We start from the raw sequence: 27,509 nt of genomic DNA on the forward strand, positions 1-27,509 counted from the left end.
GTTCAAATTTAAATTTCAATATTTCTAAATTCTGACTTTATTCTTGCAATTCCGAGATTATATCTCACAAGTCTGATAAGAAAAATCAACTGGTCATTCTCTCTTTTGAGTTATATCCCACACATCTGGCTTTTTCCCCCTCAGAATGGACAAACTCGCTATTGTCGAGTTATAAAGTCCGAAATACGAAATATAAAGTTGAAAAAAAAAAAGTCTCAAAAAAGAATTGCGGGATAAAATAGGTAACGTGATGTAAATTGGTATAGGTTTAAATACTATTTCATGCTGTAAATGTAGGACAAATATAATATGTACCCTATGAACTGTATTGACCAATTGTTTAAATCAAATTTATGCTTTAAAAGTAGAGTAATCATAGCAGGTTTCATTCATTAGTCTGTCTGTTTAAACGTCTGCGTTTAGCTTCAAATGGCGTTTTTGACGACAGTATTCTATAAAAAATTATTTGCATTCCGATTGTGACATCCAAAGGCACAACAGTACATTTTATCTCTTATTCTGTGTGGATCTTTCCCGTTTCACTCCGCTTGTTACCGTGTGTTTCTGCCACCACAATGCGCACGCAGCTGCGAGTGACGTAACTGTGACGTCTACATGAAATTGGTCTATTGATTTAGAAACAGTTATGACGTAATGAAGCCTCCTTTACTGAAATCACGTGACTTATTTGTCAGTTTGATTCGCGCGCTCTGAACCACTGTTTCAAAACAAATGATTCACTAAAGATTCGAATCTTCACGAAGCAGTTCTGCGCCCATCACTATCCTGCGCATGCGCACTTTCACTCGGGGCTCCTCCGTCCTGTGTGTCAAACCGAAAGCTTTTGTGTGATTTACCACATTTATCAGAGGAAGATCAACAAACCCTTGATAATCCTATATCTTTGAAAACTCGATCTTTAAACGTTAAGCTTCAAAAGTTATCCGCCATTTTATGGAGTTGTGATGCATGTAGAAATGAACAAATTCATCTTCAGGATTATAATGATATCGAGCTCTATGCACAGCAAAAAATCCAGAGTGAAATGAGCTCTCCTGGGAGTACATGTGAGACCACACTCAAGAGTGTGAAAGTGTTAAAATAACAGTGTTAAATTAACACTGAAGCAGAGTTAAAGTTAATGAGATAATTAAGTGATTAATTAAGTGATGATTGACCATTATCGAAGACACCTGATGTTAACGAGCAGAATCACCAAAGGAGAAAATCGAAATTTTCATGTCACCATTATAGTGGTCAGCGTTTGCTTTAGTTGGGCTCTTGACCCTTACAGTTTCAAAGTTAGAATTTGTTTGGTTGTTGTAGCTGAGTTATATCAGACAGACAAGAAATGAAAAAAAAAAAACTGTTCATGTGATGTTGGTTATGTTATCACATAATCATTTAATCTGAATCACCAAACTCATTAAGAGCCTGAACCTAAAAAAGTCAGATTTACCTTGTTGATCTTAACAGCCCTGTGACTCTACAGTATCCAATTATTAAAAGGATTTCTTGAAAATTGTTCAGAAAAAAAAAAGTCATTCTTCTAGGCGCACACAGACATCAAGAATCAGCGTATGAACCTCAACAACGGTGACAAACAGCATAGTCAGAAAAACGGATCAACTCTAAACATTAGAAAACAAGCTACTAAAAGTCACATAAAAAACTAAAATAAAATAGTAAGAATAAAAGAAATTACTAAGACAATTCAGCTCATAATTCATTCATGCCGCAATGCATCATGGGAGCCATGGATGAATTTTGATTGGTGGCACCCAGAATGCACTGCAACATGCTTTTTTGATTGTCACCGTTGTTGAGATTCACAGGTTGATTCTTGACGTTTGTGTGTCTAAATAAAAGACTCTTTTCAAAGATTTTTGAACAAACACCTTTTTAAAAAATCCCTCTGATTGTATTGAACATGCTAGAAATCCTATGCTAATGAATCACAGGACTACTATAATCAACAATGTAAATCTAACTCAGAGATTTAGAAAAAATAATATACAATTTTTTTTTTTTTTCCTTTTTCTTGTTGCTTGTCTGTCTGTTGTAATCCAGTTACAACAACCAAATAAAATACAACATTAAAAAGATAAGGGTCAAGAGCCCAACTAAAGCAAACGCTGACCACTATAATGGTGACATAAAAATTTAGATTTTCTCCTTTGGTGATTCTGCTCGTTAACATCAGGTGTCTTCAATAATGGTCAATCATCACTACAATGAATCACTTAATTATCTCATTAACTTTAACTCTGCTTCAGTGTTAATTTAACACTGTTATTTTAACACTTTCACACTCTTGAGTGTGGTCTCACATGTACTCCCAGGAGAGTTAATTTCACTCTGGATTTTTTGCTGTGTGGATTCTGCTTTTAGTTGAGATTAATTTACGGATTCATTACAGTCTAAATTATACAAAGATGTAAACAGTTAAATATGAAATAGATCGCAGTCGTTATGTTTAGTGATATATTCTCTGATGGTGTTCGAGCCTCGAGTTTTTTCTCGGTTCTCGATAGTTGTTGAACTTATGCTTGAACACATCGATTTTGTGTTTTGAAATTCAAGAGTATTGTAAACTTTTACAGCCTCGTCGCCCACAAAGTGCAAGAAATGTGTGGCACACGGCACTTTTCTGACTTTTTATCTGTGGTTTTCCATCAGGAGCGGGTTTAATATCTGAATACACATCTTCCAGTCTGCTGTGAGATTCACTTGGAGGTGAAGGTTGATGGTGTGTTATTGTGTTATTGTGCAGTCTTGAGTAATTGTTTATTTTTATGTTCATTTATATTGATTTTTGTAAATTCAGGATAAATTTAAGGGTCATTCTACAGAAACGTCCACTTTTGGTACGGCAAGATGTTTTAAAATGTATTTCTTTTTTAACATTTAAACTTAGACCACATTATTAGATTACCTTTTGACTTCATGAATACATATAAATGACAGCTTATTTATTTATTTAGTGCAATAACTTACTTTTTTGTGCAATTATTTCAAGACCACATGCACAATTTTTTTGTCACTGGTGTTACCTTCTTTAGCAATATTAAACGTTTTTATGAAATATTATTTCTCGATTTTTTTATTTTTTTTTGAGCACATATAGTCAGAATTACAGAAAAATAATGACAATGCACGAAATAAGTAGATTGTGTTTTATTTAATGTGACAGAAAAAACAGTACAGTAACATACATTAGACCTGATACACTGATCTTCACTGGTGGTACTCATAAAGTAACACAATTTTCATGAAAAATGCATTTTATAAAAAGTCTGCTGCAAGATATCAAGCCACATGTTGTCAATCATGGTATACTCACTAAATTAAGTAGTTTAATCCATTTTTATTATTTTTACAATTCCCTGACAATAAATAGGTCACACCAGTGACATCAACTAAAGCTTCATATGAAATCATGAGATAAATGAGAATTTCTGATAACTGAAAAGAGACAGTTGACTAAACATGGGCCTTTCGTCACAGATCTTCAGGAAACAGGAAGAAGGAAGTCAGGTGATGTCATCAGTGTGATTTTATTACAAAATAAAGACTTTTGTTAAACAGTGACACAACTTCAGGGGACCACTGTTTTCATTATATATTTTATAATATTTATTCAGCATTTTTTTTTATGTCATTCACATCATATATTTGATAGTTATGAATACATTATTGTATGTTAAATGGTAGAAAAACCTGTTTTGACCTCAAAATAAAGCACTTTCCGCTGTACATGGCTGCGGGACGAGCAGTTTTGTGGTGTTTGGAATTCTTTATAATTAATTAAAACAAATATTGCCACATTGATGGCTCAAGAAGGTGTAATTATTCAAATAACACAGTGTTTCATTTTAAAATATAAAGAAATTGTAACCCTAAAGTGTTTTTCAAGTATAATATTTCTGTAAAGGCTAGGACAGAAAAATGGACATTTCCATAGAATTTTGTTGTTTTTGTCATTTTATTTCAGTTTTAAATTGGCTATAACTGGCTATAAGTTTTAGTTTTATATTTTAATTTACGTGAACATTTATTTCAAATAATGAAGGTGTTTTATTATTTTAGCTAATGATAATTACTGTGGTTTACACAAGGAATGCATCAAGCTCACTTCACTGTTGAGATAAATGTACTTCGCTGTCATCTATGGATCGGGCTACACAAAGATGTAAACATGTAAATATGAAATATATCTCTTCTGTAGGCCGCGGTGATCAGGTTTAGTGATAGTTTGATTCTGACATGGCTACAGTGAGCTGTGCTGGAAGAATGAGTGTGAATGCGCACGGGCTACGTTACAGGAAAAAACAGGGGAAACAAGTGAAAAATGTCAATTTAGGTTGAATTTGAGATTTTCACACAAATGAGTTCATTAAGCTCTAGTCTAGCGATCCCATGCTCCAAATATTAATTAAAGATCTAAAATGATCTTTATTGGTACGGTTTCTGAGGGATCTGCCAAATCTTTCCTTTGTTTTGTAAAGTTTGTCCGTGGAAAGCAAAGCACTTGCGTCTGATGTTTTGGTTTTGAAAGGAACATGCAGGAGTCAGAAAATAAAGTGCGGGACTTAATTGATGTTAAAAGAGTTATTAATCCTCTGGTGTTGTTCAGTCATTTTAGACCAAAAAAAAAAATAATGTTTGGAAATTAAAAAAAAAAATGCTACTGGTATGAAACTCTGTGACTTTTATGGCAGTCACTATGTGACTTACAGCATGGTATTACAGATTATTATTTTAATTTTTTTTGTCCACAAGGTGGAAGAAATCTGCCTCAATTCATTGGATTTTAAATACTTTTGCTCTATTTTTAACTGACCGCATTGGTGAGCGTGATTTCACCAAGTACAACATGTTCCTGGATCAACATCTTTGTTGATCCTGGAACGTCATTCCAATCAACCAATCAGAATTGAGGGATAACTTTTCAGGAAATGTAAGTTTTAGGCTTATGATCAGGGTTAGGTGCTTCGACACCCTTGTTAATCAGCTATCATTTCTCACTGATTTTAGGAATAAATTATGGGTAGGGTTAGGTTTAGGGGTAGAGATTGGGTTAAGTCTATATTTTTGGACAATAATGTCGATCCAGGATCAACAAAAGATGTTGATCCAGGAACATGTCTTACTTGGCAAAATCACGCACCATATATATATATATATATTGTAGTCCATAATTGAATATTAATATTATATATGTATATATTAATGAAATACACTCAAAATGCTAATATTTATAAATAAATGTATTTAAATATAAATAAAATATTAAAGAAAAAACATTTTTGAAATGAAGTACAGTGTAGGCCTGTTCATTTCACAAAAGAATCAAATGATTACACGTTCATGGCCTTTGGTCAGTTTTAACCGTGAACAACACAAGTGTGACTCCCAAATGAACAGCAGATCTAGCAGAAGGTTAAGAGCAATAATCGACGAGAAGGATCTTCCTGGCTCTGACCGACACATCTGAAGCACACACACAAAGACATCAGATGTGTAACATTATATTAGATCCGTGCAGTGCAGCAGATCTTAATATACAGGTCGTCTGCCGCATTAATGTTAATATAACAATGAAAGACAAGAGGAAATCACTCGCTGATCTTGACTGAACTGATGTATTTGTAATGAATACACTAAAGACTATACAGAGATTTTTACATCTGATTATTTGTTTTTATTACTTGAATGATTCTGTTTAGATGTGAAATGAAAAATGTAAAGCACTGTTAATTTAATTTGTTTCTTATATTTGTTCCAATATTTGCATGTTTGTTCTTATTTTTAATAACACAGATTAAATAACAAAAAATAGCTATATTGTCTATAGATTGGTGTGTGCTGAATGTTGTGTTACCAGAGATTTTAAGGTACAATTGTTTGGTGATTTTGTTTTTGAACCTTCAGAAAACTAGGCCTTTTTTCTCTAAATTGTCATTGCTGACTCTATCAACTTCAAACAGGTGTAGCTCAGTCGATTTTTGTACAAATCCAACAAATCATACGTCATTTTGAAGTTTTTGTAATGGAGAATGTGAAAATAACACAAACAATTTTAGAAAATTTGCTGATTGGGACTCATTTTGCCAGCACGAGTCACAAATGTATTTCTGCTATAAAACCCTATAAACCCTTATTAAAGTGTCTGGTTTGTGATATTTATATGATGAGGCCCAGATAACTTATAAACTTTTAGGAGGGAAAACATAAAATAAAGACTTGCAGTAATATGGTTGCATAAGTGTGCATTATTTAACTTTTTCAAATATTAAATATTGAAGCGGCTCTTGTCCAGTTTCTCTTTCGCTCTCTCCAGTTACACTGATGATCGTGATATGAATCACTGCCTGATTTGTGTTATTAATAGTTTGACTGATCTGGTTTGTTTGGTGAAACTCATTGTGGAGGAAGAGCAGCAGAAATATAATGTGCTGCATGTGTGAGATTTGAGGGGTTTTCAGAAGCGCTTCAACAATGAAACATCAGCTCTGAAAATGCTCCTCATCAGATGTCATGATCAGTTAGTTGATGTGTGTCAGTGACGTCACGTTACACACATCAAGCTCTGAACAGATGGATGCTTTTCTCCTGCTGCTGAAGTCAAATATGTTCAGTAAGACACAAGAGCATCAGTGAGCTCAGATACTGACGATGCTCATGAGGATCACTCTTCAGATCTTCTTCACTACAGTCAGTAAACCAGCACTTTATGATTCAGAAGAAAAGGATCCTGCTGCAGCTCCACATTCTCTTCAATCTCATCGTGTGTAGCGTTAAGATTTACTGCAATAATCATCACAATCTTATGTGTCATTTGTGCTCTTATGTCTCCATATGCAGGTGTGAAGTCAGTTTGTCATCATGGAGAACAGAGAGATCTTCATCTCCTGATCACAGCTGTGTGTCTCTGAAGAGTGACGCATCCATGGGTCGTCCTCTTAATTTCAGTAATGATCCAGTGACCTCTGACCCCAGGTGAGATATAATCCAGTGTTCAGGTCAATTCATGCTGCGCTGATAAACACTGACCAGCGTGAACAATCACCGGATCACAGTTCATCATTTCTCAGACGCTCCACGAGTCGACAAGTGCTGCTTCAACATGTTCAATCAGAGAAACACACACTGAGCAACAGCAGCAGATTCAGACACACACTGATCCACAAACCAGAACAAGAGTGTGTTTCCACTATTAGTGAACCACAGACTGTAGAGCTGTGTTCGGAGCATCGATACAATGATGTATCGTCACAGAGGTTTGATTCTGTCTCTGTATGGATATCATGACACGTGTGCAGCAGTGGACCGGCAGAAAATGAAAAGTTGCGATTTTACATTTTTAGTCCCCAGCTAGGTACCTAGTTATAATATAGCTGGGGACTACTTTCAGGCGCTGCGTAATATCACTGCGCCTGCTGCGGCCATGGTACGGCAGCAAAGTTCCTTGATTATTACGCCGGAATGAGAGTATAGTTCTTAATCATATCAGCCTAGAAAATCGCAACTTTTCATTTTCTGCCGGTCTTAGTACACGATATAACTACAGAAGAGTCAAGTTTTAAATAGGACAAATATCGAAACTCTTTGGTCATTTTTGAACGCGATGCTACTGGTCTAATCGGATTCAATGATCTATGCTAAGCTATGCTAAAAGTGCTATCGCCAGACCCAGAGATCGGCTGAATGGATTCAAAAACGGTAAAACTCAACTTATTAACTCTGGGGGAGTTGGAGAATGAGCCTATTTCCAAAAAAAGTGGAGTGTTCCTTTAACATATAATATATTTATTATACAATACATATTACTTCGCAGATAAACTGAAATTATACCGAAAATACAAGACATCTCTATCGATCTAGATTTTAATTTAAGCATCCTTTATTTTCAGATATGTGTAATCAGTTGTTCTTGTGATATTTCAGCAGAGCAGATGGAGAGCGAAGCATCTCTGGAGGAGCCTCTGTCTTCTGTCTGAACAACACGAGCGTTACAGCGTCTCTGAATAAACATGATCAACCAGTGAATGATGAACTACAGAGAGTCAAAGACCAGCTCAAAACCAGCATGAAGAACAAGTATGAGAGATTATTTGAGGGACTGAACCTCCAGGAGAATGAAAGCCTCCTGAACAGGATCTACACACAGCTCTACATCATAGAGGGAGAGAGTGAAGGAGTGAATGAAGAACATGAGGTTTTACAGATGGAGAAAACAGCCAGAACACAACACTCACAAGACACTCCAATCTACTGCAATGACATCTTTAAAGCCTCAGCTGAACCAGGATGTGAGGAGAAAGACCAGATCAAGACTGTTCTTACTAAAGGCATCGCTGGAATCGGAAAAACCGTCTCTGTGCAGAAGTTCATTCTGGACTGGGCCGAGGGAAAAGCCAATCAGGATGTAGATTTCATGTTTGTGCTTCCATTTCGAGAGCTGAACTTGATCCGAGATCATCAGTACAGTCTTCACAGACTTCTGCTGGACTTTCATCCTGAACTTCAAGATCTGGACTCAAAGATTTATGAGGAGTGTAAAGTTGTGTTCATCTTTGATGGTCTGGATGAAAGCAGAATCACGCTGATGTTTTCAGACGCTCAGAAAGTTTGTGATGTGACTGAGACTTCATCAGTGGGTGTGTTGATGTCAAAGCTCATGAAAGGAGAGCTGCTTCCTCTGCTCTCATCTGGATCACCTCCAGACCAGCAGCAGCCAATCAGATCCTCCAAATACATCAACCGTCTGACAGAAATTCAGGGATTCACTGAGCCTCAGAAGGAGGAATATTTCAGGAAGAGAATCAGTGACCAGCATCAAGCCAGCAGAATCATCTCACACATCAGAAGAGCAAGAAGCCTCCACATCATGTGCCACATCCCGTCTTCTGCTGGATCTCATCCACTGTGCTTCAGAAGCTCCTGGAAGAAGATCTGAGTGCAGAAATCCTCAAACTCTGACTGAAATGTACATCCACTTCCTGCTGATTCAGATCAACATGAGGAACCAGAAGTATGAAGAGAGAGATCCAGAGAAACTCCTGCAGTCCAACAGAGAAGTGATTGTGAAACTTGCTGAAGTGGCTTTCAAACAGCTGATGAAGGGCAATGTGATGTTCTATGAGGAGGACCTGATTGAGAGCGGCGTAGACGTCACTGACGCCTCAGTGTATTCTGGGATTTGCACTGAGATCTTTAAGCAGGAATCTGTGATTCATCAGAGGACAGTCTACAGCTTCATTCATCTGAGCGTTCAGGAGTTTCTCGCTGCTTTCTATCTGCTTTACTGCTATTTAACGAAGAACAATGAACCACTGCGTGATTTAAGAATTTACAAAGACCCTCTGTTTGGACAGTTTCCAGGTGCAATAACAAATAAACATGACTATAAATATAGATATGATAACCATGTGTCTGATACTTTGCATGATCTACTAACATCAGCAGTAGATATAGCCCTTGAGAGTGAGAATGGACGTCTGGATCTGTTCCTGCGGTTCCTGCTGGGCGTCTCACTGGAGTCCAATCAGAGACTCTTACAGGATCTACTGACACACACAGAGAACAGCTCAGAGACCATCAGCAGAACCACACTGTACATTAAACAGATGATCAAGGGTAGTCATCCTCTCTCAGCTGGTCAATCCATCAATCTGTTCCTCTGTCTGCTGGAAGTGAAAGATCAGACTCTGTCCAGAGAGATTCAGGAGTTTGTGAAATCAGACAAACACTCAGAGAAACTCTCTCCTGCTCACTGCTCTACAATCACCTACATGCTTCAGATGTCAGAGGAGCCGCTGGATGAGTTTGAGCTCAAGAAATACAACACATCAGATGAGGGCAGAAGAAGACTGATACCAGCTGTGATCAACTGCAGAAAAGCTCTGTGAGTGTTTAATCATTAACTAAACTATCATATTTAATAATGAATCTGACACCTTTATAATAAATGTTCCTGAATGAGAGATTTTCTCCTAAATAACAGGCCAGAATCTTAAAGGAGTCACGACAGGTGTTTTTAATACAGTAGATAGTGGAGTAAAATGTCTGTTATCACCGCGGTAAACACAACCCAGTCACACGAGAAACTCGTTCATTAAATCAGCAGCAGGTGGAGCAAAGGGACGGTCGACACCATTGATCAGTGAAGCTGCAATTCAGACATTTTCACTGTGAATGAAGATAAAATACTGACATACATTACTGGAAATATTAATAGCAATAATAATATATCATTATAACCTTTAATCTTCAGTAATTATTGATCATAAATGCTTATGTTCCAGCTGTTTGACTGCTGTTACAGTGAACTATTACAGTGAAGGCAGTGCTTGAAGTGTGTTTACTCTTTACTGTACAGCACTCGCCAGTATTTTACATTATTATACATTTAAAGAGGTCTGCATTATGCCATAAAATAAATAAAACAATAGAAAATGTGGATTACTGTGAATGGGAATATTATGAGTGATATAGGTCTAGTTTTTGAAATTAATATTTACTCTGTCAGCTTTGTGATCAAATTTATTTCAAAAATTAATTTGTACATGACAGGTACATAAATTATTCAGCACAACGTAACCTAAGTTTTGTCTTTTAATGAGATATGTGTCATATATCCATTTACATGTTAATCTTTTGAGGAAATGACTCAAACTCAGATGTGACACATTTCTGTGAAAGACTGCAGAGAACAAGCCCTGATTCACAACATTAGTCTCCAAACACAGAAATAAGCTGCAGTTTAGCTTTGCAGCGTCCAAAAGTGATGAATTATATTCACAATAAGCAGAATATGTGGAAGACTGAATCTATGCAGGACTAATAGTGACAGTTAAGATGTTAATAATATGATCAGGCTTTGATTCATAATTCAGAACAACTTTAGAAAGTCGTTGTTGCTACTAAAGTGAAACTTTAAGGTATTTTTTTTATTGATTTACAGGTGCATTTTTTACCTTCATAGAGGCAAAGATTTTCTATCCTTATTAATTGTATGTCATGTTTTATGCCATATTCTTAACATTCCATTAAGTGTATTATTCATATAATAAATAAAGCAATAAATGATGGCAAATGGAAGTGATAGGCTACTTGTAGATTTAAAAATAAAACCAGCAATAGGTGACAGCAAGTCACTGTCTTAATGAGCCAGGCGTCATTCATTCATTCATTCATTCATTCATTCATTCATTCAGTAACGAAGCTGCTGTAGTTATGAATGGGTTATTAATCACTAGCCATGTTTACATGTACACTTTTTTTGTCATTCCGATTAAAATCATTCCGATTAAAAGATTCGGTGGACTGTTCACATGAGACGTTATCTAATCCGATATGGTGTTTACATGTCCCGGCGCTTTAAATTCTGGGACACGCTAAGTAGCCTATGACAAAAAACACACAAACAAACAAACAATCACCGGAGGAAAAACACCCGTATTAGCGTTAATATTTTTAATAGCTGCTTGCACTTGTTAAACGGACTAATATGTTCATTTGAGCGCTGAGTCATGTGGCCAGAACACGATCACATTACGGCCGTCTTCTATCGTAACACACACAGAACCAAACTGATTTCTCATTTCTAATAATGTAGCAAATTAGCTTAAAAAGGGAATTATTTATAACTAATTATAACTGGTTATAATTAATAATAAATATTTAGATTAGATCTTAGAATTAACTGTAGCAGAATCGATATTACAATTATTTGATCTGTCCGTCCACCGAGCAGACAATATAATTATTTATCATTTCTAGGAAGATTATTTTCCTGGCCAAGGAACAATAGCCTTCCTACTTATACAGTGCTAGCAGTAGTTTAGCACGTAACAAGTAGCAACATTCAGTGACTTTGAATTGTGAGCGGAACACAGAGACAATCAATTGTGAATATAAGGGATTTAATAGATAAAACTATAACTAACATACAAACAAACTAAGCAAAACATATATATAGAATGAAGGAAAGTAAGGAAAAGAGAGAGAAGAGCAAAGAATGGCAGTATTTCACATCAATTAACCACAACCTAAAATGAGAATCATCAAAGACACAATTCACCTTAAAAGGGGTTCAAACTTAAACACGCATCTAATCAGTTGTAAATGGTTACTTGCATTGGTTTGTTGCTGAATAAGAGTCTTGATGCGGTAGATGAGGTTCTCGATGATTTCTTTCTGTGAGTTGAAGAAGTCCACGGCAAATCCACAAAGTTACTTGAACGTAAACACTGCCGGAAGGTTAAACTCAAGAGGAGAGTTTGGAGTGTGTTCGTCTCAAGAAGAAGCCTAAAATGGCCTAAATAGAGAAAATGTCTTTAGGTGTGTGTGTGACGTGTATTGGAAATTGTGGAGACAGACAACTGGTCTGGTCCCTGGCACGGGGGGTCACCCCCCCTTCTGTGGAATGTGTTTGAAGCTTGATAACGACACCTAGAGTCGATCTGTTTAGCATCCTTTTGATAGTGATAAAGACCATCTGCAATTTAGTACCCATATAAATGTAAACGCTGAGGCCAGGTCAGTAATTTATATGCAAATGTAAAAAGGCTAAAAGGGTTTTTTAAAACAAAGTGTAATCAGCCATCACTGATCCTAAACAGACGTTACAATAACTTGCACAGATATATATACCAGATAAAATAATAAACACAATATAGCTTGATCTCAGCCAGCTGATCAACACATATCATCATATCGCCCTAATTTATTAATGTTAAAGCATTAAAGGATCAAAGACTACGACCCTCTGTAATGCAGCTCTGAAATGAATTGTATTCTGATATTAAAAAGTTTTACTGTACTTAAATAGAACAAATACACAATTTCTTCAAAAGAGTTGCTGAACAATGAATCAAAGGAGCGTTGCTTTATGAACACGGAGAGTCTCACACATAACATTTCCAAACGCGTTTTCCTACAATATTCATGGTGTGAGCACTTATAAATTCAAGCAGATCAGAAATTATGAATCTGTAACAAATAAATACAAATGACAACAAAGGCAAATGTTGGTCAAGTTGGTTATTTTCATTGAGCTATACTTTCACTATCATCGTGTTGTTTAAGCTGAAAAGCAGAGAATGGCACTTCATTTCGGATGTTTTTCACTCCGGACATGAGAGCAGATAGTTCATAACACAGCGTTCTCCATTCTAATGTGTTTTTAACTGTATCTTTGAAATATTAACTTCTATCCACTATTACCCAGTCTCTGCTGTAGTGTGGTGTCCCCAAATCACATAAAGTACTGCGTCACCGACATCACGTTCACATTCTGACGACCCGACCTCTTGACGTGCTGAGACGCAAAGTAATCGGTGTAACACGTTTACATGGCAGGATTTTAATTTTGTTTGGTTTATAGAAAGGTTTATCCCACCCCTCTCAAACCGATTACAATTTCATTCGGTTTGGACATTTTTATTCTGATTGAGGTGTTTATATGGAGCATTTTCATTCGGTTTGGACTTTTAAACCGATTACAATACTCCATGTAAACGCACCTAGACTCTCCGAATCATTCAAAGACGCAGATTCATTCACTAATGAAACACTGTGCTTGTCCTCCTAATTTAAAAAATAAATTTGATTGTTTATTGGTGGGAGGGCGGGGGGGGGGTCCATGGAAATAGCTAATTTCTTGCACATCTCATAAACCTTCCATTGCAATTTCCAAAACGTAATTTTAGAGCTAATAACAGAAGCTTGAGCCATGCAGACTAACACAGTTATTAATGCAGTCTAACGCACTTATTAGAGAGAGAGCCTTTAATCAGTCCGTGCCCAGGGCACCGCTGCATCATAATCCGTCCCTGACAGTCAGTTGTGTTTTCAGAGCAGGACAAAACATCTGATATGTGGAAATAGATCTGTTCATTAGTGTGAATGCAGTCTATTAAACAGTGTCTAATCAAATGCTGAGGAAAAAGAAAAACCCATAACTATGATTATCTGTAAACTTTGCATACTTAAACAAAAAGCATTTTCAGTATCTGGGAGTGCTTTATCACTTGTAATTGTCTTTTCCCCCCTTTATTACTTTATATTTTCTTGTATGTTTTGAAGCTTTACTTTTAATTTCTTAACAATAATTAATTAATTATATATTAATTAATTAACAATTATTTAAAAAAAATGGCCTGTTTATATAATTTAATAAAATGCACTAAATAAATTTTATATAATCGTGATGCATCGTGATATCGAATTGAATTGAATCGTTGACATGATAATCATAATCGAATTGAATCGTGAAACCAGTGCCGATTCACATCCCTGACACACATACAATGGAGGAAATGAAAAAAAAAAGGTTTAATTGTAAAGGAAACCCTTTGAACTACAAAATATGAATGTAATTCATTATAAATAACATTATATATGTTTCAAATATTACAATGAACACTAAAAAGGCTAAATAAATAATAAATAATTTTGATCAAAATAAATAAATAAATTCTGTTATTCAGGATCTATTTGGTCCTGCTCTCTGCAACTTACTTTGTTTGATGGCTAAATGTACCAGAAAAAATAATCTTTCCAATAACAGCTTCTAAACAGGAGTTATTGCATTATAAATGAAGCGAGTAAAATGGTCCTTTTTTGCATCTACAAGTGTCATTTTGAGTTTCCTTTGCAAAAACAGGCTTTATAAAACACATTACACCCAGAAACCTATTTTACTATGTGCTATAAGCACTTTTCTTGATTATTGATTGAATTATGTTTCATTTTTATGTTTTTCTAGGTAGTAATAGACAAAGTGGCATAAACGAAGTGGACCAAATTTCACATTTTGTGTTTTCTACAATCAGTTTTATTCTTTCAGGAGACACAAGACTGTATAAATTATAAAATATATCTGGTCTATTACAATCTAAAATAGAATCCACATCCTCCAGCTTTATATCATTCCATTCATGTGCATTCTGTATTGGACTACTGTTCAGAGCATCAGCTCATCTTCACCTGAGCCCTGCATCACCTGCTGCCTCCTAGAGACAAGAAAACAGCTCCTCCGTGCTGCTACAGCTGCCTGTTACTGCTCTCTGATCTTCAGAACGTCAAACAAACAATAACTGTTCATCCACACAGCACTGTAATAATCCATGTACAGTGAGGAAAATAAGTATTTGAACACCCTGCTATTTTGCAAGTTCTCCCACTTAGAAATCATGGAGAAATCATTTTTTTTATCTAAAAAATAAAAAATCCAGAAATCACAATGTATGATTTTTTAACTATTTATTTGTATGATACAGCTGCAAATAAGTATTTGAACACCTTTCTATCCGCTAGAATTCTGACCCTCAAAGACCTGTTAGTCTGCCTTTAAAATGTCCACCTCCACTCCATTTATTATCCTAAATTAGATGCACCTGTTTGAGGTCGTTAGCTGCATAAAGACACCTGTCCACCCCATACAATCAGTAAGAATCCAACTACTAACATGGCTAAGACCAAAGAGCTGTCCAAAGACACTAAAGACAAAATTGTACACCTCCACAAGGCTGGAAAGGGCTACGGGAAATTGCCAAGCAGCTTGGTGAAAAAGGTCCACTGTTGGAGCAATCATTAGAAAATGGAAGAAGCTAAACATGACTGTCAATCTCCTCGGACTGGGGCTCCATGCAAGATCTCACCTCGTGGGGTCTCAATGATCCTAAGAAAGGTGAGAAATCAGCCCAGAACTACACGGGAGGAGCTGGTCAATGACCTGAAAAGAGCTGGGACCACCGCTTCCAAGGTTACTGTTGGTAATACACTAAGACGTCATGGTTTGAAATCATGCATGGCACGGAAGGTTCCCCTGCTTAAACCAGCACATGTCCAGGCCCGACTTAAGTTTGCCAATGACCATTTGGATGATCCAGAGGAGTCATGGGAGAAAGTCATGTGGTCAGATGAGACCAAAATAGAACTTTTGGTCATAATTCCACTAAACGTGTTTGGAGGAAGAATAATGATGAGTACCATCCCAAGAACACCATCCCTACTGTGAAGCATGGGGTGGTAGCATCATGCTTTGGGGTGTTTTTCTGCACATGGGACAGGGCGACTGCACTGTATTAAGGAGAGGATGACCGGGGCCATGTATTGCGAGATTTTGGGGAACAACCTCCTTCCCTCAGTTAGAGCATTGAAGATGGGTCGAGGCTGGGTCTTCCAACATCACAATGACCCGAAGCACACAGCCAGGATAACCAAGGAGTGGCTCTGTAAGAAGCATATCAAGGTTCTGGCGTGGCCTAGCCAGTCTCAGACCTAAACCCAATAGAGAATCTTTGGAGGAAAGCACTCCGTGTTTCTCAGCGACAGGCCAGAAACCTGACTGATCTAGTGAAGATCTGTGTGGAGGAGTGGGCCAAAATCCCTCCTGCAGTGTGTGCAAACCTGGTGAAAACTACAGGAAACGTTTGACCTCTGTAATTGCAAACAAAGGCTACTGTACCAAATATTAACATTGATTTTCTCAGGTGTTCAAATACTTATTTGCAGCTGTATCATACAAATAAATAGTTAAAAAATCATACATTGTGATTTCTGGATTTTTTTTTTTAGATTATGTCTCTCACAGTGGACATGCACCTACGATGACAATTTCAGACCCCTCCATGATTTCTAAGTGGGAGAACCTGCAAAATAGCAGGGTGTTCAAATACTTATTTTCCTCACTGTATATTTACTGTATATTCACCGAAATGCATCCTGTACTGTACTGCTGTACTATCAATAAACACTTCATCAGATTGTTAGCTGTGCTTTCACGTTTCAAAGTCAAGATTCTATCAAAACGGGAGAAAAGTGCTCATAAACCTTCACCAGACGCGCGTCCTCTCCTCTCCACGGCGCCGCTGATCGTTCTTCATTATCTATAACTTTTCTTTTCATAACCAAAGACCGCATTTATCCGTGATGCCGATGCATCAGCCTTTCAGCGTGTTATTCTCTCCTTCAAAACATATCCCAGGCACAACACAGCTTCAGCGCTGTCCTGGAACCTCTCTCTACCCATCTGCTCACGCTCTGCTGACCCAGAGCTGTCAAATATCACACCCCTGAATGGGCGCTGGGCTGGACACAATCTGACCTACTGCAGCTCACTGAGCAGCACAGAGTTATAAAACATGAGAGAAGATGACTGGAGCTCTTATGTTTTGGAGAGCGCTTGTTTGGCAAAAAGTGTGTTTTTTGCTCTGTTACAAACAATGATTTCTCAACGATGCAAGCAGAAATTTGCTTAAATTTCCATACCATATATGGGCTGATACCATATAAGGAAGGCTTTGAAAATGAAGCATAAACATTTTTAATGTGAATTCTTAAATGTTATTTAATCTGTGTGTCTGTAGATGATCTGTTTGTGTTAATTCTTAAAATGTATTTAATCTCTTCCAGATTTTCTGGCTGTGATCTCTCAGATCAGCATTGTGAAATTGTGTCTTCAGCTCTTCAATCCTCAAACTGTGTCCTGAGAGAGCTGGATCTGAGTAACAATCACCTGCAGGACTCTGGTGTAAAGTTTATTTCTGATGGACTGAAGAATACAAACTGTCAGCTGCAGATACTGAGGTATTAACAACATATAATAATTTACAGTCAGCTGGTCATAATGTTGATGTGTGTTTGTAGATGATCTGACTGTGTGTGTATGTAGATGATCTGTGTGTGTCTGTAGATCAGGGTTCCTCAAATCTTTCCCTGGAGGGCCAATCTGCTGCAGAGTTTAGCTCCAAACCTGATCAAACTCACCTACCTGTGATTTTCTAATGATCTTGAAGACTCTGATTAGCATGCTCAGGTGTGTTTGATTAGAGCTAAACTCTGCAGGAGTGAGCCAGATTTGAGGATGCCTGATGTAGATAATCTGACTGTTGATGTGTGTGTTCTTCTCTCTTCCAGTCTTGCTGTCTGTAATCTCAATGATCAGTGTTGTGAGAGTTTGTCTTCAGCTCTTCAGTCCTCAAACTGTGTCCTGAGAGAGCTGGATCTGAGTAACAATGACCTGCAGGACTCTGGTGTAAAAATTATTTCTGATGGACTGAAGAGTACAAACTGTCAGCTGCAGATACTGAGGTATTAACAACATATAATCATTTACAGTCAGCTGGTCACAATGTTGATGTGTGTCTGTAGATGATCTGTCTGTGTGTGTCTGTAGGTTGTCTGGCTGTATGGTGTCAGAGGAAGGCTGTGCTTATTTGTCTTCAGCTCTGAGTTCAAACCCCTCACACCTGAGAGAGCTGGATCTGAGCTACAATCACCCAGGAGATTCAGAAGTCCAGCTGCTCAAACACAAACTGAAGGATCCAAGCTATAAACTGCAGATACTCAAGTATGTCAAACACTAATACTGACATACTGCACGTGTGTGTGTGTGTGTGTGTGTGTGTGTGTGTGTGTGTGTGTGTGTGTGTGAATGATGCAGATCTACATTAATGTGTATTTGTGTGTTTATAGTGTGGATCATGGAGGAGAGATCATGATGACAGCAGGACTGCGAAAGTGTAGGAATATAAACGCGCACACACACTCTCTCACAGAAACACACACACGCGCACACACATCTGGTTTGCTATCCTTGTGGGGACTCTCCATAGGTGTAATGCTTCTTCTACTGTACAGACCGTATATTCTATTGCCCTACACCTAAACCTACTCCTTACAGGAAACTACAGGCATTTTTAGATTTTCAAAAAACTTAATTCTGTGTGATTTATTAGCTTGTTTACCCGTGGAGACCTCAATTTAGGTCCCCACCGTGACACGAGTCCCCATGAGTCTGTGTGTATTCAGGTTTAAGTCCCCACCTGAATAGAAAAACAGGTACACACTCTCACAGACACGCATGCACACACACACACACACACACACACACACACACAGACACAGATGGTTGTTTGACTGTATCACTGAGCTCATCTCATAGACTTTCATTGTTTTTCTATCAGGTTAATAAAGTCTTTAATGTCTTTTTTAACGAGTTAGCAGTGTCGGTGAGCACCAGGGGACTCCTTTACTCTCAAAGATGATTTAAGAAGCAAATCACTACATAATGTAAACAGAACAGTAATATGTGGATTTAGCTTTAGAGTCACATGAAAATATCTTTCTTTTAATAAATAGGGATTTATATTTATTTAATTTTGTTTTGGACTTAGACATCATGCATTGATGGTAATGATGTGTCTTGACACATGATTATTAATTCAGATCCATTTGAAAAAATTATTTTCATTTTAAAGCTGTCCACACTAGAGTTTACAAGTGTTTTCCAAAAGCTTCTCATATCCACACTGAAACATCAGAAACACTAAATTCATCTTAGTGTCCGGACATTTTATCCTACCCATCAGATCTTTTTTCTTATACTAATTAAGGTATTTAACACTTTTTATGGCTTTAAATGTCATCGTTATTTAAAAGAACATTGTGTAGACATTAATAAATCTGTGAAATGAAGAGTGAACAAAGTAACATATCTTTAGCAGCAGTGTGAAAGTGAACAGCACAGAACAGGCCTGTGTTTAATGTGTAATCTACATTAGCTCTATTGTTTATAACAGTTTTGTTCAATAAAACCATATGATTTCTTGCTTTTGATACTTTATTTAAACTAATTACTATTGCATTATTGCTATTATATAGGTATTTTAAGTAATTTTAAAGGCTATTGTTCTCTTGCATCTATTTTTATTACCACACATAAATATATATATATAGTGACGGGAGGAGCCAACGACAGACACAGTGGGTGTGGCGTCAGGCCTCGGAGAGGCTTTTATTAAACAAAAACAATAAAATAAAGTGTCCAAAGGGAATAAAGTGTCCAAAACAAACAGGGGGTCTGGTGTCCTCGTCGTGCTGCGGGGATTGTGAAGGAGGGCAGTGTTCTGGAAGGGAGGGTCCAGGTAAGGGGCGGAGTCCGGCGGCCGCACGCGCTCCCACTCGGGTCCGGGGCGCGAGGGGCGGCGGCTTCCTCATAGCGCCGGCTCTTACTCTTGGTCCACGGCATTCAGCGGGACTTGTTCGGCCCGGCATCTTGGCCCTATGGCTGTAACACGGGTGCGGTCTCGTCCGGACCGCGGGTCCGGCAGCTCACGTCTCTGGCTACACGGAAGTCCCTCCACGCTCCCTTTATGGACCCACGAGGACACTAGCGTGCATGCACGGGGGTAGAGACAGGTCTTTCGAGGAGAGGCGCGCTCGGCATTTAAACAGTGGCGGTGATGAGGCTCCGTTCAGTTCAGGTGTGCCTCATCACACGCCGCCAGCCCTCGCTGTTTCCACGCCCCTCCTCTCTCGCACACCCACTCCCGTCGGGAGCCTGGTGAAGGGTGGCGAACAAGGGACGGGGTGGTGATGACAATAAGGGGGGAGGCAACCCACTCATCACTATATAATATAATATATTATATTATATAATTCTAGGGCCCTATAAAATCCGTTTTATTTCCAAATTCTTTTTTTTTTGTGCCATTTTCATTTTTCTATATCCTGTTTTAATGATTAAATCAAATTTTATTAAATCAAAAGCCTGTCTAATTAATTGAGTTTTATAGTTTTATCTTTACCAAATTCAGTTTTCCGTTATTTTCTGGGTTCCATTCAATTTTAAATTATATATAAATTATGAATAATGAAAATGAAGTATTTTTAGTTTACCCTGAACAAACGTTATCCTCAAACTTAAACCTGAACTTGACCAAACAATAATCAATCAGTAATCTTTATTTAAAATATGTTTCAAGTTTTCAACATATTCTGTCTTCAGTTAACTTTTTGTTTAACTGTGTAGCATTAAATAATTTCAGATGTTTGCTAAAATAGTTGGATGTGGTTCAGTCCTGTCTAGAAAATGTTCCAGCAGGCGTCACTGATGTATTTTAATGTGTAAGAAATGAAGATATTTCTGTTCAGTCCTGAAGCGGTGTGTGACTCCTGTCAGCTTTAACAACAATCACCATCAGTCTAAAGCAGGAGTATTCAATTACACTACAACTGAAATACATATTAACACAAATTAACTAGGGCTGTCGCGGTTAAGGAATTTCCCTTGCGGTAATTTTGAGTGGCTCAATAGCGCGGTATTACCGCATATATATAATCTGTGTGTGCATGTGTTACGATGTAAGGAGGTCATATTCAGGAACCAACCAAACCGAAATTAAATTCGCGTTGAAACAGGAAGTGAAGTAAACAGAAGAGAATGACAAAATAACGGTCCACATAACAAAACATAAACCTGACAATAAGATCATTAGTATATTGTTAGCCTATATACATACAGTTAGTTCTGATCCTTGACTCTGACTGACAAATATGAGATGGGTATAAACGGAGGTTGGAGCCAGTCGCATGTGGGTGGGACTTAAGCTGTCAAGGGGGTTGTAGTATCGGTTCATGCTCCTGGTGGCGGTAGTGGGCAATTTTTTTGCGTTCTGTCAAAAACTCGAAGAAGACGACTTTCAGCGGTGGCACAGTAGATGAGTGGAAGAGGCAAGCGTGATGTACAATTTTTGTTTGTTTTGTTTTGTAAAAAATATTACAAGCTGTGAAAAGTGCATTTTCTTGGTGGCTTTTGTACAAAGTTTTCTTGGTACCACACACAGCTTACAATCTGTAATGTGCCTGACAATATCTTTTTTTTTTCTACAAACAACTAATTTGCTCTCCAGGTTATGGATACCGAAGACCATAAGCAGGTAATGTAATTGCATTGCATTGTAATTTTGTAACACTTTCTATGAATATTCATGAGAACAGTTTTAATGTATTATATTTACTTAGTTGTTATAGCTTTTAAGAGTATGATGATTTATAACACACAGTGAACACGTTGCATCCACTTAAGTTACAATGGATTATATTTCTCATAGTTATAATGTATTATAAGTCTCATATCTTGCCACTTTTCTTATGCCCACTTTACTTAAAGCCATCAGTGAGTATACAATGAGTATAGTAATAATAATAGTAATATTTTTTTTCTCTCAAACAGCCATAAGATCAGATATCAGATCAGATTGCTTTGAACTATGTTTATTTTAATATCAGTTTGATTATTTTGATGGTACCCTTTAGACAGCTGTTATTAAGTAACTGTGCAACTACGTCAACTAGCAGTCATTGGAGTATTAGTAGTATGTCTGCTAAATATATGCTAACCCTTTATTTTGATGGTTCCCCAACAGACAAACTGAGATTAATTTTTTTTTAACTTAATTTATTACAAATAAAGGTAATACATTAAGCTGAAAAAAAAAACTTATTTTTTACGTGTTACCAATTGAAGTATTTTTTGTTGTTGTTGTTGATCCAACTGTTCACTTTTTACAGTGTAATTTTCTAAAGAATAAGGTACATTTTCAAAAGTATTAGAACACATCTCCTAACCTCCTAATCCACAATGTAATAGAATTAAAACATAGTTTAAATAACATTTTATTTTTATTTAATACTAATAATAAACAATAATGAGTTTTGTGTAAATGAATGGTGAATTTTGTCTAGTGGTTTTTAAAAGGAATACTTCATTTAAAAATAGTAATAAAGTCTAATTTACTTGGGCTAATGTCGGCCCTTAAAATTTCTGGACACCTTGCATAGCATAGACCTAAAGAGCTGAGAAATTATTCTTGAAATGTTTGTACATGTTCAACAAGAGAATAAAGTCATGCATATTGGATGGCACGGGGAGAATGTTTTAAATTTGGGATAACCCTAGTGCTCATTGTGCTTCTTGTGTACCCACCAGGTTATGTTAGGAAGGCCAAGCGAGGCGAGCTCCGTGGAATTTACTCGGAAGAAATGCGGAAGGAATTTCGCAGTGTCCACTGCATGCAAGTCTATTGTGCTGAATGAATGATTGTACATAATTTGATTCATCAGAAATAAAATTTACCATTTACCCACCCTGAGATTTCGAATAAATACACTGATTTGTGTAACATGTTCTGAAGAACATTAGTCTGTCATTTGCTGTAATTTGATTTAAAAAAATATGCAGTGCAGGCAAATGGTAACATTTTCTTTACAGTACTCAACATTTTCTTTATGTATCACACATTTATCTCCTAAGTGCAATTGCATCTCACTTTAATGTTCCTTGGTAGGCTACTGTAGAAGAATTGTAGAAGTAAAATGTAATATCCAGAAATATGCTTAATTTGCTACAGTTAAAGGATTTAAAATGACACCATCACTAAGCATGGCAAAAGGTGTAAAGACATGATTTCAATGTTGACAGTAAATGGTATTGGATACACACAATAATGACAAAACTTAAGAATTTCAGTTTAAACTACTATGAAAATGCGTTAAATCCAGCCTACTTGCGGCATAAGCTCCTCCCACTTGCTGGTCTCCGGGCTGCAGCGATAACTACATGGTCTGTTTAGGCTTGTTAAGTGCAAATTTACTGAGCCTCTGTGCAAATCAGCATGGTACACATTGTTATCATTACTAATATTCAGTACACATGCACGAAGTGTAAAACAAGAAGGGTGTAACCTTACGAAAAAGAAAACACTGAAATATCGCGGTTGCTGTGGTTGTTGCATTCCTTTGTGGTTATGCTCATCAATAGCACGGTATTTCGATATTGCGGTTATCGCGACAGCCCTAAATATAACACAAATATAGACGTCCAGTCTCTATATTTCCTTTCCAGTGGAGGTCCTCAAAATGTGTGTGTGTTCAGAGTTCAGTGGAGTGTGTGTATGAGCACAAATACACTGTATATACAGTCTGTCTGTACAACTGATGAACTTTACACTTACTGAACTGAACTGAATCAACACTGAACTGACTCGAGCTCTAGAATCACACTATTGGCTTGTTAGAGCTGGTTTACAGCACAATCTCAATCTGTTACTGCTTTGAAACAATCTGTACTGTAGAAAGCGTTATAGAAATAAAGCTGACTTGACTTGTATTCATGATAAACCCACAACCGCTGCTTTACACAACACTAGTCTGCACTGTTTTAGGCCTGACAGGGTTTTTCACAGAGTTTTGTTTGGGCTCCAGAAGTCTAGGACCAGCACTGCTAGTGAGATCTGAATCACTAGTCGCTCTTCAACAGCTTTCACTATATTAGTGAACACATTTGAGAAGAGTGAGGACAGTCTGGACTTTAGCTTTAAACACACACAGACATCTTCACTGTTGTGTTGTTCTTGATGTTTCTCTCTTCTTGTGTTCAGATGCCTGTGATCTCACACTGGATCCAAACACAGCACACACTCGACTCATTCTGTCTGATGAGAACAAGAAGATCACACGAGTGAAAGATCATCAGCTGTATCCTGATCATCCAGAGAGATTTGATGAGCATGAGCAGGTTCTGTGTGTTGAGAGTCTGACTGGACGCTGTTACTGGGAGACTGAATGGAGCGGAGATTATGCTGATATATCAGTGTCATATAAAGGAATCAACAGGAAAGGAGGGAGAGAAGACTGTGAGTTTGGATTCAATGACAAATCCTGGAGTCTGATCTACTCTGATAACAGATTCACTGTCTGGCACAATAATAACAGAACTGATATACCTGCTGACCGTTCATCCTCTAATAGAGCAGGAGTGTATGTGATGAATATGCGTGTATGTAATAGAGTAGGAGTGTATGTGGACGTGTCGACCGGCTCTCTGTCCTTCTACAGCGTCTCTGACACACACACACTAACACGCTTACACACACTCAACACCACATTCACTGAACCCCTCTGTGCTGGATTCAGGGTTGGTTATTCTGGTTCTTCGGTGTCTCTGTGTGATATTAAACTATAGAGAGACTCTCTGTAAATCTTTCTGATGTTCACATGCACACAAACTCATCAAATCTCACATCATTACATTTGTATTCATTCATAATTAAATAGTTTTTCATTATTAATCTAGAAGTTATAAATCTAGATCAGACACATATTGCTCTGAATCTTGAACAGATGAATAAGTTTGCTTTAATATTTCTATTGTAAACTGATTATCAAATGTAATAAAAGTGTATTAGTGACTGATTTAATGATGAAGTGGTTTTTGAATCTGATGTGAACTGATGACAGTATGAATAATGATGAATGTGATTGAGATCAGCAGAATGAAACTCAGAATGAATCCGTCTCCTGATCGTCTGCTTTATTTTTCTGTCTGCGCTGATTTAATCATATTCATTACTTACTACAAAACAGAAGTCAGAAGAACACAGACTGCAGGAAAGCAGGTTGATGAATGATGGTTTGCATCAGTCACTGTGTAACGGTGGCAGGCCTCCAAATTATTATTTTGAGTTGGTTAAACTTAAATACGTTTAAATTTTCTTTTTCGGGCAAAATAAAGTCAAAATATTTATATGTTTTAGTTTTTAGTTCTGTAGGAAACTTTTATTCCTCTTGTCGAAGCAGAGACCAGGAGACGTTGGGATATCTTTCATACAGAAGTTACTCTGAGAACTCGCTGTGCGTCGCTGTAGTCATCCAAGTCTAACTAAAAGCAGTGATACATTGTAGTGTATATACATTTAGGGGGCAGTGCTTAGGAATGGAAACAAAGCACCGGGTGATGACCTTAAACAAAGCATGCAAATGAAGTATTCAGGTATAGCATCCTTCCCCATTTAACCACTCCTAATCTAATCAGCTTAACTGCCCAAAGATTGGGGCAGGGGCATCAAGAGCAATTACAAACAAAAGGCAAGAGTCTCCGTCGTCTGGCTCATTTCACTTACAATAAGAGAACAGGAACTGACAACCTCTTGCTACAAACTTTGTATATCACAGTCGTTCATCTGATGTCACCATCTTCACCATAAATGCTAAATACAATGTATATAACTTCTTCAGTTTGTATATTATTACATTGGAATCTAAATTAAACATTTAAATAAATTTGTAATCCCACAGTTCCCAGATAGACTCTGGATTGAGCACAAACAAAGCCCCCGATACACAACGTGCCAGTCACACAACAGCACAAACAAAACTTGGGTTTAAATAACACACTGAATATAAATGGGGAGTCTCTTCAGATCTTCCAACAACTCAGTGAAAGAGAATGTTTGTAAGTCATGAGCACTTGCCCTCCGCAGCATGAAGTGATGTTGGGGGTTACACAGCTTCTTACATTCATCCTCCACAATATCCCAAACACTGGATTTTCACACTGGAAAGTCCTGCATTAACTCTCTGTGTCGAGATATAAGGTTGCCAGGTCTGCCAAAATTTCTTTTGGCCAAGTTTTCTACAATGCCAGCAACATCTGATTGGCAAATGATGTGTTTGTCCTTGCTTTCGTAATTGATGATGACCTAAAAACACCAATAAACACAGATCATAGGTGAAAATGTCTTTGCAAAAACGTAAAACACTAGCCTGATAAAGCTGTGCTTTGTAGTACCCTCTGCAGAAAACTAATGTTAATGAGTCTCCTAACTGACTACGGTCTCAGCAGGTAGCTTGTCCCTTCCTGGATCCCCTCCCCTCCCCTTTTTTATGGTCCTTGGAGGTTTAGAGGGTGTATCTCTGTCTCTTTTATCTGTCAAGCTCGAACTGGCACCCTTTTGAGAGGTCAGTGTCTGCTTTCTTTTCCAGTCCTTGAACATTGCCATGTCATGCTGTAATCTTGAAATAAAGTTGCAGCATTTCCGACAGACTCGAAATGAACGAAGCGCTGTGTTTAACAGAACTAATCCTAACTTTGACAGTTGGCTGCAAATATTTTCTTGTTTGTCTGTACTGTCAAATATTACTTTAGATGCAGTAATTGTACCATGGATGCGTAGATTTACTTCACATAATCTGCAAAAGTTGTTCACAGCCATCTTCACTCCGGTATTTCGCTCGATGGTTTTGTTTTCGCCGCATACCTGTGTTTACAGCAGAAGTTCGAGGCGGCTGAGCCGGCGCATAACATACGTCATAACCAAACGTTATGTGATTGGCTTAAGGGTACACCAATGATTTTAAACTTCAGACAAGCGCCCGCCCACGAGAAAGTAAACGCTTGTCAATTATGCCCATCCAGACTCTGGCCGTTTCTCAAACGGAAGGCTGCATCCTACAAAGGCTGCATATCTTGGCTGCCACGTCATCAAACGTCGCTGAAGGCCATCTCAATCGGAAGGATCCTTGGAAGACAGCCTTCGTTTCGCGTCCTTCTTTCAGCCGAATTTGAAGGATGCATGGGATGTATCCTCCGTGACCTTCAATCACCCACAATCCTTTGCACCCATTCCATTTCATGAAAATAAACTGACGAAAAACGAGTCATTACTGAGCTTGTCTGAATTTATTATGAAATCTAAGACAAAAATAATGTTTTCGGACATGAAAGGATAGATGTTATCTTTTGTTTTGGTTTAAATTACTTACTAAACTGCCAATAATTTATGCCACAGGGAGATTATAGATGGCGGTTTTTCATTGTATTGCATTAATAGAAAGATTTGTAATACAAAGGTTTTTTCCAAAACAAAGTTTTA

At 37.5% G+C, this 27,509-nt stretch overlaps 2 protein-coding genes across 3 annotated transcripts in view; both read left to right on the top strand.

Moving 5' to 3' along the window:
* LOC131536249 (NACHT, LRR and PYD domains-containing protein 3-like) overlaps positions 1-8,962 on the top strand; it is a 22,483-nt gene extending 13,521 nt beyond the window's left edge. The window contains exons 2-4 of the mRNA XM_058769060.1: positions 6,868-7,002; positions 7,951-8,697; positions 8,941-8,962. Coding sequence (XP_058625043.1) covers positions 6,953-7,002; positions 7,951-8,697; positions 8,941-8,962 — 819 coding nt within the window. The 5' untranslated portion in view covers positions 6,868-6,952. The remainder of the gene's footprint in view (positions 1-6,867; positions 7,003-7,950; positions 8,698-8,940) is intronic.
* On the top strand, positions 8,781-24,953 carry LOC131538819 (NACHT, LRR and PYD domains-containing protein 14-like). Of its 2 annotated transcripts, XM_058772971.1 has the most exons (6): positions 8,781-9,910; positions 17,428-17,601; positions 17,932-18,105; positions 18,191-18,364; positions 18,490-18,536; positions 24,237-24,953. In XM_058772971.1, the coding sequence occupies exons 1-6, from the start codon at positions 8,991-8,993 to the stop codon at positions 24,818-24,820; spliced, it is 2,073 nt and encodes a 690-aa protein (XP_058628954.1). In that variant the 5' UTR covers positions 8,781-8,990; the 3' UTR covers positions 24,821-24,953. The 2 variants fall into 2 exon arrangements, with proteins under 2 accessions (XP_058628954.1, XP_058628948.1); XM_058772965.1 differs by lacking the exon at positions 17,932-18,105 and having other exon boundaries at positions 8,953-9,910.
* The last annotated feature ends 2,556 nt before the right edge of the window (positions 24,954-27,509 follow it).

The sequence above is a fragment of the Onychostoma macrolepis genome, chromosome 01 (genome assembly GCF_012432095.1).
Source record: "Onychostoma macrolepis isolate SWU-2019 chromosome 01, ASM1243209v1, whole genome shotgun sequence".
NCBI lineage: Eukaryota > Metazoa > Chordata > Actinopteri > Cypriniformes > Cyprinidae > Onychostoma > Onychostoma macrolepis.

Excerpts from the sequence above, each read along its gene's own strand:
- LOC131538819 (XM_058772971.1), top strand. The coding sequence starts at position 8,991 with ATGTACATCCACTTCCTGCTGATTCAGATCAACATGAGGAACCAGAAG. Across the intron at positions 17,602-17,931 it reads TGTCAGCTGCAGATACTGAG|TCTTGCTGTCTGTAATCTCA; the intron begins GTATTAACAACA and ends TCTCTCTTCCAG. Across the intron at positions 18,365-18,489 it reads TATAAACTGCAGATACTCAA|TGTGGATCATGGAGGAGAGA; the intron begins GTATGTCAAACA and ends GTGTGTTTATAG.